General features: G+C 40.3%; 1 protein-coding gene across 1 annotated transcript in view; it reads right to left on the reverse strand.

Moving 5' to 3' along the window:
• Positions 1-926: 926 nt before the first annotated feature.
• Positions 927-20,033, reverse strand: part of LOC112216266 (membrane-associated guanylate kinase, WW and PDZ domain-containing protein 3-like) — a 294,029-nt gene continuing 274,922 nt past the window's right edge. The window contains exons 13-23 of the mRNA XM_042299572.1: positions 17,493-17,524; positions 15,157-15,361; positions 14,791-14,885; positions 13,006-13,198; positions 11,539-11,745; positions 10,591-10,776; positions 10,258-10,354; positions 6,573-6,648; positions 6,248-6,385; positions 5,844-5,982; positions 927-4,162 (exon numbers count right to left, since the gene is read on the reverse strand). Of these exons, the coding sequence (XP_042155506.1) occupies positions 3,120-4,162; positions 5,844-5,982; positions 6,248-6,385; positions 6,573-6,648; positions 10,258-10,354; positions 10,591-10,776; positions 11,539-11,745; positions 13,006-13,198; positions 14,791-14,885; positions 15,157-15,361; positions 17,493-17,524 (2,411 nt within the window). The 3' untranslated portion in view covers positions 927-3,119. The remainder of the gene's footprint in view (positions 4,163-5,843; positions 5,983-6,247; positions 6,386-6,572; positions 6,649-10,257; positions 10,355-10,590; positions 10,777-11,538; positions 11,746-13,005; positions 13,199-14,790; positions 14,886-15,156; positions 15,362-17,492; positions 17,525-20,033) is intronic.

The raw sequence follows: 20,033 nt of genomic DNA on the forward strand, positions 1-20,033 counted from the left end.
TTCAAAGCTGCCACATAACGATGCCCTCAAACAGACTAGGTTATCATCGTGTAAACTTCTGCCATTTTGTAAAATCGTGACACAGATTAGGGGCGGCAGGTAGCCTAGCGGTTAGGACAGTTGGGCCAGAAACCAAAACAGTTGCTGGTTCGAATCCTGGGCTGACTGGGTCAAACATTGTCCGAAGAGCCCTTGAGCAAGGCATGTAACCCTAATTGCTCCTGTAAATCGTTCTGGATTAAAATGTCTACCAAAATGTCTAACATTTAAATGTAGATTTCAGGGATTGTCGCATGGAATTCCTTTATTTCCGTTCCTCCAGAAGAGGGCACTATAGTCTAAAGCAGGGTTTCACAAACTTTTTCACTCAGCGCCCCCTTCCAGCATTGGGGAACATCCCGTGCCCCCCCCCCTTGCGCATTCACGTGCCACGTCTATTTTTATGGGCACAAGCACTGTTCATACCCCTCTTGTTGGTGAAGAGAATTGCTCAGGCTTAAAGCTTATTTCCTGCAATTCTACAAACAAATGTTTAGGGTGCAAAGAACATTTTGCAGTTTTAAAGTTAATTTTCTTGCGATTCTATATATTTTGCCATGTTTAATGTTATTTGAGTGACACAAATATTACAACAAAATCTATGGGCTAAAAAATGTAATAAAAAAACGGTAGCTGACATGGGCTAGTTGATCTGGACATTTCTGACAAGTTATACATACCTCTAACATGACAAGAGAAACTGTCAATTTCAAAATTGCACCTCGTGCATTCTACTATTACAACTTTCAAGAGTAAGTTTAAAGCCGGACTGAGTTTGACATTTTTTAAATTTTATTGAACCTTTACTTAACTAGGCAAGTCAGTTAAGAACAAAATCTTATTTACAATGATGGCCTACCCCGGCCAAACCCTAAATCGGACTATGCTTGGCCAATTAGGAGTCCCATAGGGTGGCGCACAATCACAACCGGTACAGCCTGGAATCGAACCAGGGTCTGTAGTGATGCCTCTAGATGCAGTGCCTTAGACTGCTGCGCCACTCGGGAGCCCTCCCCTAGGGAGTTCCGCGCACCACTGTTCGGGAACCACTGATCCAAAGCATAGTTTTCCAAACTCTTCCCTGGGTGCACATTTTGGTTTTTGCCCCAGCACTACAAAAGCTGATTCAGATAATCAAAGCTTGATGATGAGTTGGCTATTTCAATCAGCTGTGTAGTGGTAGGGCAAAAAACTAAATGTGCACCCAGGGCTGAGTTTGGGAAACCTTGGTCTGATGTGTGCCAGAATATATCAGGATATGTTTGGTATTACTGTAGTTTTTAGATGTATTTAATATTAACATCTTGGACTGGTGTAAAATGAAAAGCACATTTTGATGTGCACGTTGGAAGAAGACGTTGTGGTGTCATAAAAATGCAAAGGTCTCACTTTTTAACCTCAATCTGCCAATACTACTAATTTACCCCCACATTTAGATTAGAAAACACCTGGCTAAATCATACACATATTAGATAACGTACAGTCAAAGCTACAGCACTGTCTAAAATACACACCTGTCAGCTTGTAGTAAACACATTTTACCAGAGGATCTAAAATGGCTGCTTACAATAAACAACATTACAGATTAAGGATGTGAAAGGGCTGTGAATGGATAGAAATACAATGTATACGGATCATAGACTAATATGGGATAGAATTATCATAAGTGATTGACATGGCTCATCCAACATGGGGGCACAGTTATTGATACAGTGACGTGAATGTAATGTACACTAAAACACAGTAGTGATGAGCAATAATTGAAGTACAGATGTAAGATCTTAACTTGAGCCAGTTTGCTACAGTAGGAAAATAATCCTGCAGGAACAGGAAATGTGAATTATTATGTGGATTATAATTCATGTTCACTTTTGTAGGGGTTGATACATTTTTCGTAAGGGAAAATCAAGACTGAAATTTGAAAGTGTCAGAAGTCTTTTTAAACCTGAAATACACTACAAGTTTGAGGAAAGGAAGGTTCTCCTGCAATAAAGCAAATGAACATGTTCAGTGGTGATGTCTCTAACCACTAGAACGGCTCATAATAATGTCCGGAACGGCTTAATGGAATGACATCAAACAAAAATTCCACTGATACCACTCCAGTCATTACCATGAGCCCGTTCTCCCCAATTAAGGTGCCACCAACCTCCTGTGGTCAGTACATCAAAATATGGAATGGCTCAGTATGGACACATATATACTTATTCTTTGTCATTTAATCTCAATAAATTACAATATGCTTCATAATAAACACACGGGTGTAGTAGTAAACAATATACCTAACCACAAGTGTCTGGTCTTCACATAGATATACATATAACGCTTTTCCGTAATGATCTAAAATCCACTGCAAAGCTGATGACAACAGTGATTCCGAGTCTGCACAGAGCATGTAGCCTACACACCAGTTAACATGTCTGGACTGGATTTGTAGATATGGACAGAAAATGATTGAAAACCCAAACCCCCCTGATCTCCCAGTGACGTGAGGAGAAATCACCCTCACCTCTTTATACATCCATCAGGTACATAGCAGTGGATCAATCCCACCAGCCACCAGGAACAGAACATGCTGAGTGATTGCCTGGATAAGAGTCTGTCTTTAAAACCTTCATACAGTAGTGACAAACATCAACATCCTTCATCAAAGCCAGCATCAGAGAGGAAGCATCTCCTTTCATTCAACCACAAAAGAGTTTCACATCACAGAAAGGACGATACATCACATGACATGGACCAACTTCCTCACAGCAGGTTGGAGTCTGATTGGCACAAAACAGATTGGACTTCACATCCTCCAGATCAACAGGCTCTGCATCTGCATCTGAGCCACAAACTGACTGAACTCTGGACATTAAAACAGCCTGTAGGAAGGTTGGCTGAAGCAAACTGTGAAAAGAAGCACTGATATGCAATAAGAGGCAATGTGATGATATGGAGTAACACAGTGATGCAAAATAGCCTAAATCTTCTCAATCCTCATTGGTCCATTCTAAATGTCATCATGCTGCAAATGAGCAGAACTGTAGAAGCTGTGTATGTATCTGTATTGGACAGGTTAGTCAGTCTACGATCCATCAGTTTCCCTCCACATGAGAGTGGATTTTGGCTGAACTAGGGACCTTCCAAGGCCCTGGGGTGATGGTGGCCTGCTTCTTGCTGCTGGGGTTCCTGTTGCATGTGGAGTCCTGGCTAGCAGCACTACTGGTGCTATCCAGGGTGTCCCTCTGATTCTCTTCCTCCGCTGCCGCTCTGTGTTTGCCCTCTCTCTGACTCCACTCTCTTCGATTCAGGGTTCCGCCCTCTGAGTCCGGCCCTGTCTTCTCCTTCTGTGTCTGGGATCTAAGAGGCTCTGCCTCTCGCTCCACCCATGTGTCCTTCCTGCGGCGCTCGCTGGTTCTCGTCTCCCTCTCTTGTCTGTGAGAGGGGTCCTCCTCCTTGTATCTCCTTTCTCTCCCCAGAGTGCCCTTACCAGGGGCAGGGTCGGAGATGGGATGCTGCCCCCTAGAGTGCCTCTGACCCTCCTGGCCCTTCGAGGGCTGCCTGGAGACTGCTGCCTCCGGATCCCTCTTTGAGGTCATCTTCCTGGGGCTGGAAGAGCGGCACTCTCGACCCTTCCGGCCCTCTCTCTGGCCATGGGCCTTCCTCTCGCTGCTCAGGTCTCCCTCCACTGAGCCATTCTTGTGTTCAGCACTCCCTGCCTTGTTGTCTCGGTCTACTCTGTCGGTCTTCCTGGGGCTCTGGGAGCGCTCCTTGGTTTCAGCCTGGACTTCGGTGGATCTCTTGGGGTTAGCATGCTTGTCGCTGTGGGAGGTGATGGAATCACTTTTCTTGGGGAGGGTGTTGTTGTTGGGGCTGTTGGCTCTCCTCTGGCTATGGTGGTGAGGCTGCTGCCCTCTGGCCTTGTTGGGCCCCAGCAGCCTGGAGGGGGAGGGTGCAGCTGCAGCAGACATATCCCAGTCAGAGGGCTCCTCGGGGGCAGAGTTGTTGGCGGAGGAGGGGCGGGAAAGCTCGGAGGTGGACAGGGAGATTGAGGATGGAGAGGTGGGGGATGACTGCTGGTTGGATGCAGAGAGTCTAGGAAAGCTTGAGGGTGAATTGTTCACTTTCTCCTTCATACCTGGAATAAAGGCATTGAGAGTCATAGTGAGTGAGACATTGGTTCCACCTCCAATTAGCTGAGAAAGAAATAACAATAAAGATTGTGATACTGAAGCAGATTGGCAACTGTAGTTATATTAAAGGAATATATTGTATATTCAATATGTGAAGGTGGTGAAGCATCTTGAAATCTAAAATAAGTGCACATTCAATAATCCACCAACAAAATTAATCTTTCCATTATAACCTTTCAAATAGGAGCTTTAAGTCACACAGACAATATGAATCTGAGATATGTATCAGTGCCATCAAAGGGAGGTAGGTGTAAGCTTTTCTACACCACCGCACAGCTGACGTTTGAATTTCCCTCAAGAGCTGATAAGAGTAGCGCTGGCGTGATTGAAAGAGCAAAGATGTGTAGCGGAGAACCACAAGTGAGATGGACTTAGTGGAGCTGAAATGGAGTTTCGATTTCTATGAGAAACAACTCATAGAAATCCATTCTTCTTAAAATCAGGACAGGAGAGAGTTGATGCCGGTGAACGCACATACATCATTTGAACATCTCACTGATCAATATCTAGTTAACGACTTTCTCCTGGTCTCGATCATTGTGATGTTGTGTGTGTTCAGCGGCAGTGGAGTGTTTGTGTTCTGTAATAACAACTCAGGGGCTCTAGAGCCACATTGTGATCCAGCGTGGGTCTCAGGCCCCAATTCAATCAATTGCAGATAAAGGAAAACTGCAGTTTCACTCAGAATGTATTTCAAAGAAAGGTTTGGTTTTGTCCTTGAGAAGAACAACTTGTGGGGTGTGTCTTTTTGTGGTTAACACTATTAGTACAACATAAAGACTTAACCTGTAGTGCAATTTCCTTTATCTGTCATTGATTGAATTGGGGCCTTCGTTAGTAAACATGTTCAACTGGAGTCACTGCCCCCGTTCAGACGCCTACTGGTTACAGTGTAGCTCTCATTGGGCGAGGCCTTTCTGAGCGTAGGACTGTTATGGGAGGAGATGTCCAGTTATGATTAACGGGAGCAAGGAGGAGACATAAACAGAAGCTGATTTTAAAAGGAGCTGTAGCACTTTGAAACTTAGAGAACAGAGGCAAAGAGAAGAAGTACGAGGTGGTTTACCAAGGTTATTAAGGACAGACCAAGAAAAGCAGTGAGGCTGCTAGTGACTCTCTGGTTTCATGTAGAAGCACAGGGTGGAGGAAGAAGAGTTCACACCTACAGGGAGGAAGAAGTGAGAGAACAGTGCCAGGACAGCTAGACAGAGAGAGGTAGAGCCAGATAGATAGAGAGGTATAAAGCTAGAGAGACAAACCATGGTAAAGCGAGACGATTGCAAAAGCTTTCACATGCACAAAAGGGAGGTATGGTCATTTATATGTACTGTATAGACTGGGTTATATATTGTGTGTGTTGAAAGTTTAACAACAGTGTTTGAGTAGAATGTGCTGAGTCCATAGAAGTAGAACAACTAGAATGGACACATTCTAATTCTATGGTTCAGTCCATGGTCAGTCTTCTATCCATATGTGTATTGCAAGCAGTAGAGACAGTGTCTGAGTAGGTTACATGTTGATGAGTCCACATAATTAATTCTAATAATCTAATTCTGTGGTTGAGAACATGGTCACTCTTTTATGTGTGTTTGAGTAGAGTATGTGGTTGAGACTGTGGTTTCTCACTGGGGTCGGGGACCCGGCCCAGGCCAGGTCTGAGGAGCAGCAGGACCTTGGTGCCCCCAGCCTGGATCAGCTCGATGGCCCGGGTGTGTGTGATGCCCTGGGTGGGCTCACCGTTGATCGCCACAATCTGATCTCCTACCTGTGGTAACACACATGATGTTTCAGTACTAATAGCCACAGTATTTACTCAGTATGAAGCTAATGCTAATACGACAATCACTTGAATCCTTGAAATCTCCCAATGTCATTAAACACAGTAAAATCGTCTTTCTCCCCTAGACACCATTCAACAGACATGTAGTGTATGTGTGCCCATTCTCATAGAGAGAACACATGTAGCCACCATCTATGAGAGCAGGTATTAATGCCCTGGGTTGGTGACGGACTGGCCCAGTTAGACTCACGTGTATCCTGCCGTCCTTCAGTGCAGGGCCCTCCTCCGCCAGTCTCAAAATGAACAGGCCCATGTTGTACTCCTTCCCTCCCCGCAGACTGAAGCCAAACCCCAGGGGGCCTCGCTTCAGCTCCACATGGAAACCACCCTGATACAGAGAAAATATACATCTCTATACATCAGTTATTCAGCTAACATGTAGCTGTAAAGTCATATTGTAATAGATGTTTATTGCTTTATGATATTCAGTTACCCAATATTGATTCACATGGCTAAAAATACACAACAATAAACACATACACACAGTGTTTGACCTTTTCTCTCCATAGCCTCACCTGCTTGGGGTCTGAGGTGATGAGTTGTCCCATCTCGCTGGGTGGAAGGGACTTATACTCCAGGGCGTCTCCATTCCTAAACAGTCACATACAAAACATCAAAGTGTCAGTGTACTGAGAAAGCTTTTTTTTCCAGAAAGGTTTCCACCTTCACAGGGTTTGTAGCGTTTGGTGTCTCTTTCCTTCAGTATGCTTATACAGTGTGAGGTAAATTGTATATGCTATAATTCTTCTGAAGAGACAAACTGCTTGTTCTGTAAACTAAAGTAACCGCTGCTTGTAGCAGACTTCAATCTCATTACAATCTTTTGTCAGAGTGGAGCTGCAGTGATATAATAATAATAATAAATGCTAGAGAGAACCAGTGATATAATAATAATAATATATGCTAGAGAGAACCAGTGATATAATAATAATAATAATATATGCTAGAGAGAACCAGTGATATAATAATAATAATATATGCTGGAGAGAACCAGTGATATAATAATAATAATAATATATGCTAGAGAGAACCAGTGATATAATAATAATAATAATATATGCTAGAGAGAACCAGTGATATAATAATAATAATAATAAATGCTAGAGAGAACCAGTGATATAATAATAATAATAATAATAATAATAATAAATGCTAGAGAGAACCAGTGATATAATAACAATATATGCTGGAGAGAACCAGTGATATAATAATAATAATATATGCTAGAGAGAACCAGTGATATAATAATATATGCTAGAGAGAACCAGTGATATAATAACAATAATAAATGCTAGAGAGAACCAGTGATATAATAATAATAATATATGCTAGAGAGAACCAGTGATATAATAATATATGCTAGAGAGAACCAGTGATATAATAATAATAATAAATGCTAGAGAGAACCAGTGATATAATAACAATAATAAATGCTAGAGAGAACCAGTGATATAATAATAATAATAATATATGCTAGAGAGAACCAGTGATATAATGATAATAATATATGCTAGAGAGAACTAGTGATATAATAATAATATATGCTAGAGAGAACCAGTGATATAATAATAATAATAATATATGCTAGAGAGAACCAGTGATATAATGATAATAATATATGCTAGAGAGAACCAGTGATATAATAATAATAATAATATATGCTAGAGAGAACCAGTGATATAATGATAATAATATATGCTAGAGAGAACCAGTGATATAATAATAATATATGCTAGAGAGAACCAGTGATATAATGATAATAATATATGCTAGAGAGAACCAGTGATATAATAATAATATATGCTAGAGAGAACCAGTGATATAATAATAATAATAATATATGCTAGAGAGAACCAGTGATATAATGATAATAATATATGCTGGAGAGAACCAGTGATATAATGATAATAATATATGCTAGAGAGAACCAGTGATATAATAATAATAATAATATATGCTAGAGAGAACCAGTGATATAATGATAATAATATATGCTAGAGAGAACCAGTGATATAATAATAATATATGCTAGAGAGAACCAGTGATATAATAATGATAATAAATGCTAGAGAGAACCAGTGATATAATAATAATAATATATGCTAGAGAGAACCAGTGATATAATAACAATAATAAATGCTAGAGAGAACCAGTGATATATTAATAATAATAATAATATATGCTAGAGAGAACCAGTGATATAATAATAATAATATATGCTAGAGAGAACCAGTGATATAATAACAATAATAAATGCTAGAGAGAACCAGTGATATAATAATATAATATGCTAGAGAGAACCAGTGATATAATAATAATAATAAATGCTAGAGAGAACCAGTGATATAATAACAATAATATATGCTAGAGAGAACCAGTGATATAATAATAATAATATATGCTAGAGAGAACCAGTGATATAATAACAATAATATATGCTAGAGAGAACCAGTGATATAATAATATAATATGCTAGAGAGAACCAGTGATATAATAACAATAATAAATGCTAGAGAGAACCAGTGATATAATAATATAATATGCTAGAGAGAACCAGTGATATAATAACAATAATATATGCTAGAGAGAACCAGTGATATAATAACAATAATATATGCTAGAGAGAACCAGTGATATAATAACAATAATATATGCTAGAGAGAACCAGTGATATAATAACAATAATAAATGCTAGAGAGAACCAGTGATATAATAATAATAATATATGCTAGAGAGAACCAGTGATATAATAACAATAATAAATGCTAGAGAGAACCAGTGATATAATAATATAATATGCTAGAGAGAACCAGTGATATAATAATAATAATATATGCTAGAGAGAACCAGTGATATAATAATATATGCTAGAGAGAACCAGTGATATAATAATAATAATAAATGCTAGAGAGAACCAGTGATATAATAATAATAATATATGCTAGAGAGAACCAGTGATATAATAATAATAATATATGCTAGAGAGAACCAGTGATATAATAACAATAATAAATGCTAGAGAGAACCAGTGATATAATAACAATAATAATATATGCTAGAGAGAACCAGTGATATAATAATAATAATAATATATGCTAGAGAGAACCAGTGATATAATAATAATAATAATATATGCTAGAGAGAACCAGTGATATAATAACAATAATAAATGCTAGAGAGAACCAGTGATATAATAACAATAATAATATATGCTAGAGAGAACCAGTGATATAATAATAATAATATATGCTAGAGAGAACCAGTGATATAATAACAATAATAATATATGCTAGAGAGAACCAGTGATATAATAATAATAATAATATATGCTAGAGAGAACCAGTGATATAATAATAATAATATATGCTAGAGAGAACCAGTGATATAATAACAATAATAAATGCTAGAGAGAACCAGTGATATAATAACAATAATAATATATGCTAGAGAGAACCAGTGATATAATAATAATAATAATATATGCTAGAGAGAACCAGTGATATAATAACAATAATAATATATGCTAGAGAGAACCAGTGATATAATAATAATAATAATATATGCTAGAGAGAACCAGTGATATAATAATAATAATATATGCTAGAGAGAACCAGTGATATAATAACAATAATAAATGCTAGAGAGAACCAGTGATATAATAATATAATATGCTAGCGAGAACCAGTGATATAATATGCTAGAGAGAACCAGTGATATAATAATAATAATAATAATAATATAATATGCTAGAGAGAACCAGTGATATCTAAAGAGTATTCTTAGCAGAAGAGTTGACATACTTAAGACTGCTAAGCAGACAGCCTTCCTCTCTCTCTCACTTTATTTACAGAGACCTACCTCACCCTGGCATGTGTTAGAGATGCATGAGAAGGAGGAAGGTCTTTACTTGAGAAGAGAGAAAATTGGGAAAGGGGAAATGAGGAAAGATCCAGGGTGAAACCACACGGTGAGCAGAGCAGAGCAGAGCGAGAGGGTTAGGAAATGAGAGGGGAATTATAGGTGCTGTAGTAATGGATTAAAAGTCCAACAAAGGTAATCTGGTTTAAACAGGAAGATCTAATACTGAGTGCAGCCACACCATCCACTGTTAATCCTTCTCTTCCATCCCCTTCTCTTCAGGATGGGCCATGTAGCGCTGTGTGTGTGTGTGTGTGTGTGTGTGTGTGTCCGCTCCTGTACCTGTCAGTGTGGCTGGCAGGCTGCTGGCCCATAGCTCTGTGCTGTGCTGCAGGGCTCTGCTTGGCTGAACTGGTTTCAGATGCAGGGCCACTATTCTCTAAAATAACACAGAAGACTTTCAGTATGGAATGTCATGCAAACTAACATTTCATCCTCTCCAACCTTTCCTTTTTCACTTTATCTAGCAATATCAAAATAACAAAAACTGAAAATGCAAGACTAACAAATTTAGTAGTTCCCCATTCCACAGTAAACATTAAAACAATACTACAGAATCCCATATCAAGTAGGGCTCCATTTCCCAGAGTGCAGTGTGTCTGTGGAAGGTCTCACCATCCTCTGGCACCACAGTGAGGGTGACAGTGTTGCCGGCCTCCTTGATGAGTTGGACGATGTCGTTGTGGGACAGTTCCATGATGGACTGGGAGTTGACCGCTGAGATATGGTCGCCCACCTTCAGCTGACCGCTACGGTCTGTGGGGCTGCCCTCGATGATGCGACCAATCTTGTGAGGGATAACTGAAGCATCAGAGAGTGAACGAGACGACAGGACCATTTAGCTCCGCTCTGTCAGGTACTACTGCAGATGGTACTTGTAAAGCAGTTATGGTTTTTCATTGTACCAAACTGGTTATTCATTGTATCAAAGCAGTATTGGCCCAGTGTTGTCAGGGTTAGGGGAGGTTTGGTCGGGGTAGGCCGTCATTGTAAAATAAGAATTTGTTCTTAACCGACTTGCCTAAAGGTAAAAATAATAATTATTAAAAAACAAGTATTCAATAAGCTAAATAAAGCTATAATTCTCATGTTTGACAATTTCAACCAAACACAATTTGAAAGAGTCTTTATATTGTCCTTTGTCATCTCCCTCATAGGAAGTACTTTACGTATAGTGAACCTCACTACTCCATGCCTCCTGTCTGTACCATTAGTTCAGTGTACACACAAACTCAAGTACTGATAGACAGAAAGACAGGGAGAGACAAAAGGAGTGACAGAAAGAGAGAGAGATGGCATGCTGCGTGGCTCAATACCGTGCTCTGTGTGTTACCCAATCAGTAATGACAAGAGATTAAACAGCTTGGAAAGACCAATTATGCAAAAACAAAGCTATTTTCTCTACTTGAATCTACTTGAAATAAGAGGCATTGAAAATAGTCTACATTGTGATTGAGTGGAATACAAGCATGGAGGTTATGTTTTGTATTGGAGGGAACTGTCTCTAAATTGCCAAACAGCATCATCCATACAGAGTTGGAGTAGAGTTGGAATATATCTCACCTCCGGGAGGAGGCTTGTTCTTGGAGGTAAGGATGACGAAGCCGAAGCCTTCGTTGTCTTTGCGTTGCAGGGTGATGTCGTAGCATTCTGGTTGGTGGGGGGAGCTGGCTGTAGGGACCTGGATGCGGGGCAGCTTGGGGGAGCCATTGACCAGGGCTGGAGCCACCTGCTGCTGACCACTACCACCATCCTCCTCTCCACTGCCCTCTGATCACACACGCACAGAGAAAAATAGTTTTATATGGGTTCAGTTGGGATAACTTACTGTCTACATTATATTCATGTAATTGTCGGGTTGTTTATGGTCTCTCTCTCACAGCCATTCTTATGAAAGCTCAAAGGTATGAGTTAACATCACTTTATTGGTCAATTGCATACACGTTCCAACCTCAATTTTACTTCCTCTGAAAGACACACATACATCAGTGGAGGCTGGTGAGAGAAGCTATAGGAGGAAGGGCTCATTATAATGGCTGGAATGTAATTAATGGAACGGTATCAAACACATCAAACATATGGAAACCATGTTTGACTCCGTTCCATCCATTTCATTCCAACCATTATAATGAGTCCATCCTGCTATAGCTCCACCCACCAGCCTCCACTGACATACATATAGAGGTTTTGGAGAGCTGCGGGGGGTTGCCTCACTGAGCACCTGGGGAGCTGTTGTTGTGTGGGGTTAAGTACCTTGCTCAAGGGCACAACGACAGGCAATGGCATGTAGGATTTGATACTAGCAAGCCTCCAGTTACCAGCTCACTTTTCGCCAGATATTTTCCCGACAGATTGCTGACTCGCCTCTCTAACCGGTAAGCTTTCTGCCGCCCCTTAAAGTTGTTTATAATGCTCAGTTTAGGCCACCAATTATTCATTTTAGGCTGTATCAATGTCATACTACTGTTCATTTTAAAATGAACCCCACAATTACGGTATAGAAAGACCCACTGATGTGTGTTTGGCATATCTGTACACAGAATAGGAAAGAAATATTTGGAAAGAAATGTTTGATAAGTCAATTCTGCCTCAGTCAATCTTTCATGTGTAGCCTATGTGTTGGTTTTCTTGAATCTTTGTCTTGTCAACTCATGCTTTGATTTCAACCACAAAGAATATACGATTGATGCTTAATTTCCTCCAGTACGATCATGTCTGTCATTCAAAGCAATTTCAAAAGTTCTCTCTCTTGTCATAGAAAGCTTATTTTTTGTGTGTAAACAAAGCTGCTGTATACTGCGTGGGCTTCAGTCTGTCAGAACAGAACAGCAATCATCTTGTTTTCTGTGTGCCATGGAAATCTTCTCCTCCAACTGGATCTGATTCCACAGCACTTCACACAATTATCAGCACTTTTAGAAGAGATGCATAAACACTCAAACACAAATTTCTCTTTATTTCTCAATCTTTCTCTCCTCTCAAAGCCAACTGTCTACTCACACTCACAGTCACACCCAGCCACTCACATACCTGTATGTGCCAATTTCCTGCGGACTGTCAGCATGACCTGTCCATTGCGGGCAGCATTGGTCATCAGCTCCAGCACATGCTTGTGAGACTTGCCCTTGACTGGCACCCCGTCGATACACATGAGTTCATCACCTGCCCGAAGACGTCCGTCCTTCTCTGCCGCGCCTAGGGGCACGATGGCACCAATGTACACCTGGCGCAGGGAGAGAGGCAGGTATTTAAGACACTCAAACACAGGGGGATAACTTTAACCTGATTTAGAGCCAGTTTCCCAGACCCAGATTAAAAAACATGGTCAATGGAGGTAACCCATTTAAAGCACTATTAACTCTACTACTAGGCTTAACCTAGTTCCGGGAAAGCAGCCCACAGTGTGCCCAGAGTTTTAAAAGGTCTTAGGGATACCCCCCTTTTTTTCAATTTTCACCTAAAATTACATACCAAATCTAAGTGCCTGTAACTCAGGCCCTGAAGCAAGGATATGCATATTCTTGGTACCATTTGAAAGGAAACACTTTGACGTTTGTGGAAATGTGATTTGAATGTAGGAGAATATAACATAATAGATCTGGTAGAAGAAAATACAATTTTAAAAAACAACAGTTTTTTTCTATCTCCATCTTTGAAAAGCAAGAGAAAGGTCCCAATTCTAGCCATCACACTGGTTGTAATTCCAATGGTATCCACAAGATGGCAGCAGTGTATGTGCAAAGTTTCACACGGGTAACTTGAAGTATGAGTGTTCTCCATGACATTTAGTGTGAAGTCACCCAGGTACATATGGGCAAATCGTGAAGCAGACATTTGCATTCATATCACATTTTTCTGCAATAATATCGTCAAATCTGTATACTTGGAGTTTTATTTAGCTTTTCCAGTATTACTAGCCATATTATAAGCTCCACATTTGCAAAACAACCAGTTTTCATAACATAATTTTGAATATATTTTGAATATATTATAATTTTTGTCCAAAACGAAAAGGCATGCTGTCGCAAAAGATTACATTTTGTGACAGACACAGGGTTTCCGGATACACCCGTAAAGCCCAGCTCATTGGCTATCTAGATAGCTTTGTTTGACCCCGATTGGTGCTTATTTGACAAAGTTAGAGTCGTTCAAGTGAAGACCACCTTCGGCGTGCAATGAAGGCGTCGCTCTCTGACCAAATATGGTGTCCTATAGGATATACTACACCCGTAATGAAGTCTAGTGAAGTCTTGTTACGTTCTAGGATCTCTGAGGAATACATACAAATGTGATTGGATTCGTTGAACCAATGTTTAGGGTGAGATTTTCACTGATTCCTTTTTTTGTAAATTGAATGAGTGGAAATACAAAATTGATCATACATGCTATATGGACCTTTTTAGGATATGAAAAAGGATTTTATCTAACAAAACAACACTTCATCTTATCTCTGGGACCCTTTGGATGATAAATCAGAGCAAGATTTCATAATGTAAGTACACATTTCACCTTCAGAGGTGAATTTATCAAACCTATCGCTGTGAAAAAAAATGTTTTGTTGTTAGGAGCTCTCCTCAAACAATAGCATGGCATTTTCTCGCAGTAATACCTACTGTAAATTGGACAGTGCAGTTATATTAACAAGAATTTAAGCTTTCAGCTGATATAAGACACTTATATGTACAGACATTTGTTGTATGTACAGACATTTGCGCTGCATGATTTACAACTGTCCCGTTGATGGGATGCCGATGCCTAAGAAGTTTTAATGCTGGCTGAACCAGGTTAAAGCAGTCTCTCTGGGTGGGTACTTACGGGCTGATCTGGCCCCTCTCCTCCTAAGACTCGGAAACCAAAGCCCGACTCCTGGTTCCTCTTGATGAAGACATCTAGGTCCTTGGTGTTGGGGGCTGGATAAACAGGGAAAGACAGGGAGAAGGACACAATGGGTTAACTCACTATTGTTAGTGAAGAATAGCCAGATACTGTGCAGTGGAATGATAAGACTTGGACAACCTGCTAAGTAATATCAGTCTGACAGGTGGAAAATGTGAACTGCAGCATGATGTGAAGTCTCTTGTGACAGCCTGAACATTTAAAAGGACCACCCAAGCAGAGTGTTGTGAGAGACTGGATAGAGACTGTCCGTCAGTCAGGTTAGATGGGTTTGTGTATACTCACGTTTGCTGTCCAGCAGGGCCTTGGACTTGAGGTAGAGTTCTGAGGGGTCAGGCTTGGGGGAGGCTGAGTGGATGCTGTTGGAGGAAAAGGGAAGGGGCTGTGGGGCGGGGGTCAGGGCTGGCTCTGGGGTGCTGAGGGTCTCTGTGCTGGTTGTCATCTCCTTCTCCTTTCTCTCCTGCCTCTGCTGAGACATGGGAGCAGTGCACTGCAACACAATAAACAAGATGATTCAATTAAAACTATGTTTTTTATTCATATCATGGTTTTAACATAGACAGTATACAATAACCTACAACTCAGACACTGAGTGTAATAGTGTTGAATTTAGGAAGAGTTACCTTTCTTCTGTAACCCCAAACTACACTTAGGAGTTTTCCCCCTAGTGTCTACAGTGCTGGCCTTAACTCTACTAACACAGTCCCTTTATAAAGCTGAATGATAAAACTTCCACTGAGCCAAAGCCTTAGTTATATATCTCAATATAAGGCTTTGTCTACACTGATTCTGAGCCGTGTACAAAGGCTTGTTGCTGACCAAGTAGACTTCTCTAGTCTGTTGTTCAGAGAAGGCAGCCCTCTAAGAATGTATCTGCTGGGCTCTAGGAACAGAACTATTGAACATGGCTTAAAACCTCTTTGGGATAGGGGGCAGCATTTTCACTTTTGGATAAATAGCGTGCCCAATTTCAACTTCCTGCTACTCATGCCAAGAATATAAGATATGCATATTATTAGTATATTTGGATAGAAAATACGCTGAAGTTCCTAAAACTGTTTTAAGCATGTCTGTGAGTATAACAGAACTTATGTAGCAGGCAAAACCCCGAGGACTAACCATTCAGAATTATTTATTTTTGAGGTCACTGTCTGTTCATTGGGTTCTCATGGGAAAACGATATTTCTTAGGCACTAGTTTGTAGTTCCTACCGCTTCCACTGGATGTCACCAGTCTTTGGAATTCGGTTGAGGTTATTCCTTTGTGCAATGAAGAAGTACGGCCAACTTGGAAAAGGGTAACGCTGTTGAGAGTTGGCCAAAACTTGAAAAGTGGCGTTAGTTTCCTCTCGTCCTCTATTGAAAACAGATAGATCCGTCTTCAATTTGATCGATTATTAACGTTTAAAAATACCTAAAGTTGTATTACAAAGTATTTTGAAATGTTTTGGCAAAATTTACAGGTAACTTTTGAGATATTTTGTAGTGACTTTGCGCAAATTGGAAGCTGTTTTTTTCTGGATCAAACGCGCCAAATAAATTGACATTTTGGATATATATGGACGGAATGAATCGAACAAAAGGACCATTTGTGATGTTTATGGGACATATTGGAGTGCCAACAAAAGAAGCTTGTCAAAGGTAAGGCATGATATATATTTTATTTCTGCGTAGCGCCTGCAGGGTTGAAATATGCTACTCTCTTTTTTTACTGTTGTGCTATCATCAGATAATAGCTTCTTATGCTTTCGCCGAAAAGCCTTTTAAAAATCTGACATGTTGGCTGGATTCACAACGAGTGTAGCTTTAATTTAGTATCTTACATGTGTGATTTAATGAAAGTTTGATTTTTATATAATTTTATTTGAATCTGGCGCTCTGCATTTTCCCTGGCTTTTGGCCAAGTGTCCCCCTATCCTAGAGAGGTTAACAGCTTACACCACTGTTACATACTACAGTTACTACCAGCCAGGATGATAAGTAGCTGTTTGCCAGGAGCACATTCACACACCCCAGTCAGCCGGTTGCCTCCAAAAATAACACCATTGTGTGTGTGTGTTTTTGGCTCGCAACTCGTGTTAGCTCTTTGAATAATTCTCTCTACAGTAGACGACTCTGCTTGCTGGTGGGGGAAAGAAACTAAGACAAAGTTATATCACGATTGTTTTAATAATTCATCTCCTGTCTGGTGTTTAAAACGCTGTGTTTCTGTCTCTGTTCCTAGACTCACTTGACACTTTCTACAGTATCTGTCCCAAATGGCACTTTCCCCTCCTACATAGTGCACTACTTTTGACCAAAGCCCTATAGGCCCTGAACAAAAGAAGTGCACTGTATAGGGAATAAGGCGCAATTTGGGACACAAGGGCTCTCATTAGAATCCCCTGTAGAGGCCAAGGGGAGAGAGTCTCTGTGAGAGAGGAGAGAGTGAGGAGAGAGAGTCTGTGAGAGGAGAGAGTCTCTGTGAGAGAGGAGAGAGTCTCTGTTAGAGAGGAGGGAGTGAGGAGAGAGTGAGGAGAGAGAGGAGAGAGTCTCTGTGAGAGAGGAGAGAGTGTGAGAGAGGACAGCAGGAGGAGGAGAGGAGAAGGAGCAGGGTAATTAAAAGCATTTCTTTTAACTTACAGGTTTTAGAGACTTCACGGGAGATGTCTGACCTGGGGGCGGAGAGAGGGAGAGAGATTAAAAAAATAGAAAGATGACTCAATACAGTAGAAGAAGAGCATTTACTATGGAGGACATATTGGGTGACTGGGTTATTGTGATGGAGGTCCGATATATTATTATACATCTCTGTTTCCCCACACCATTGACCCTGTTCTGCTGTAAAACAGTACATTCTCATTCATCATACAAGATGACTGTTTCCCCTAGACACACACTCTGCCCTACATAATGAGTGGTAACCATGACAGCCCCATACATCTCTATATCCTCTCCCTGTTCTACTCTCTGATACTAAACGCCAGCAGGATCATGGTTCAACTTGACCAGTAGGTGGTATTATGCTCAAGCAGCAGCGTGGGAAGGATCTCTGACGTCAACACAGAGAAACAGACTAAGGGAAGAGGAATGAGATGTGCCTCACCAAGGGTTAACCTTGTAATTTATTCTCCACACCTGTTGCTACCATTCCACAGTAAGACACTACATTCAGATAATCAGCATTAGACCTACCACCCTCATCGAAAGAAGCCCATTGACCATGAAAAAAAGCCCAGTGACCATTAAAAGAAGCCCAGTGACCATGAAAAGAATCCCAGTGACCATCAAAAGAATCCCAGTGACCATCAAAAGAAGCCCAGTGGTGTATATCTGTTTGACACACCAAAAATACTAACGGTCTTGATGAAAATGTAATCAGGTAACAATAATGTAAATTTTATGTTCATATTTGTCATTTTATACACTGTACTATGTTTTGTTTTTGCATACATGTGTATAGATGATGTAACACATTCTAGATGAGGCCTGTACCATTTTTGACTAGGATTGTTTTTAGTTTCTCAAAACTCAATTTAAGTGGTCCACAATGTGTATTATTGTATCATTGTGGAGGGACCTCCTGATGACCCGTCTTGGGCTGAGATCCCGTTAACGGGATCGATATGACAACAGCCAGTGAATACCAGGGCGCCAAATTCAAAACAACAAAAATCTCATAATTAAAATTCCTCAAACATACATGTATCTTATACCGTTTTAAAAGGTAATCTTGTTGTTAATCCCACAACAGTGCCCGATTTCAAATAGACTTTACAGCGAAAGCACCACAAACGATTATGTTAGGTCAGAGCCATATCACAGAAAAATCTCAGTATATATTGGCACGTTATGTTCACTAGTTCCAAAAACATCCGGTGATTTTGCAGAGAGCCACATCAATTTACAGAAATACTCATTATAAATGTTGATGAAAATACAAGTGTTATCCATGGAAATATAGATAAACTTCTCCTTAATGCAACCGCTGTGTCAGATTTCAAACAAACTTTACAGAAAAAGCAAACCATGCAATAATCTGAATACGGCGCTCAGAGACCCAACAAGCCAAAAAGATATCCGCCATATTGTGCAGTCAACAGAAGTCAGAAATAACGTTATAAATATTCACTTACCTTTGATGATTTTCATCAGAATGCACTCCCAGGAATCCCAGTTACACAATAAATGTTTGATTTGTTCTATAATGTCCATAATTTATGTCCAAATAGCTACTTTTGTTAGCGCGTTTGGTAAACAAATCAAAAATCACAAAGTGCGTTGACTAGTTGCAGACGAAATGTCAAAAAGTTCCGTTACAGTCCATAGAAACATGTCAAACGATATATTGAATCAATCTTTAGGATGTTTTTTTAACATAAAACTTAAATAATGTAGTAGCAGTCACCAGTCAGCACCTTTTCATTGACCATGGTGAACATTCCCATAGGTATTACCAGTACCGCCTCGGGCAAGCACCATTATTGCACAGCGGAAGTACCCTTTAGTGAGCTGGATAGTGCTTGGGGCAAACCCAGCAGGCAAGTTCCTGTTCTCCCTCTCTATGGCTGTCAGTGGTGGAGAGCTGCTGTTACCCCCTGGTCATAGACCCAAGGTTCTATACCTCAGCCCTTAGGTGACCTCCTGATGACCCTGCCAGCCCCTCCACCAGTCTCCCCTCATTCTCCCATGGAGGAGTCAACAGTATAACCTGATCCTGCTCCCTCCCCCAGGCCTCCTTAGGACAAGTCAGGAGTTGGCACACAACACATCTCTGGCTGAACATACTGCTTCTTGACTCATTCGAATTTTTCGGTTTTTAAACAACTAATGGACCGATGTCAGTTCAATTACTTGAGCTCAATGTGCAGTTTCTTTAGAGATAAATCAGATCAAGCCTGAATTGTGCGATGTATTATAATGTTGTAGTTTCCAACAGCCCAACATTCTACATGTTTAGCTCAGAAAACGTGGTAATGAACCACAATGACCATAATCCCTTCCGCTCTCGCTTAAATTTGTCCGGTCTGTGCAGAGCAAGACATGGGGACTGAGGGAAGAGAGAACGCTGGATGGAGAGAGATAGAAAGCGGTTGCTTCGTGAGCCTGAAAATAAGTGATCTAAGTGATTGATAGTTGGTATTCAGCAGTCATAAAAGTAATTATTTACTTTGAAGAACTACT

This window comes from Oncorhynchus tshawytscha, linkage group LG16 (genome assembly GCF_018296145.1).
Source record: "Oncorhynchus tshawytscha isolate Ot180627B linkage group LG16, Otsh_v2.0, whole genome shotgun sequence".
Lineage (NCBI taxonomy): Eukaryota > Metazoa > Chordata > Actinopteri > Salmoniformes > Salmonidae > Oncorhynchus > Oncorhynchus tshawytscha.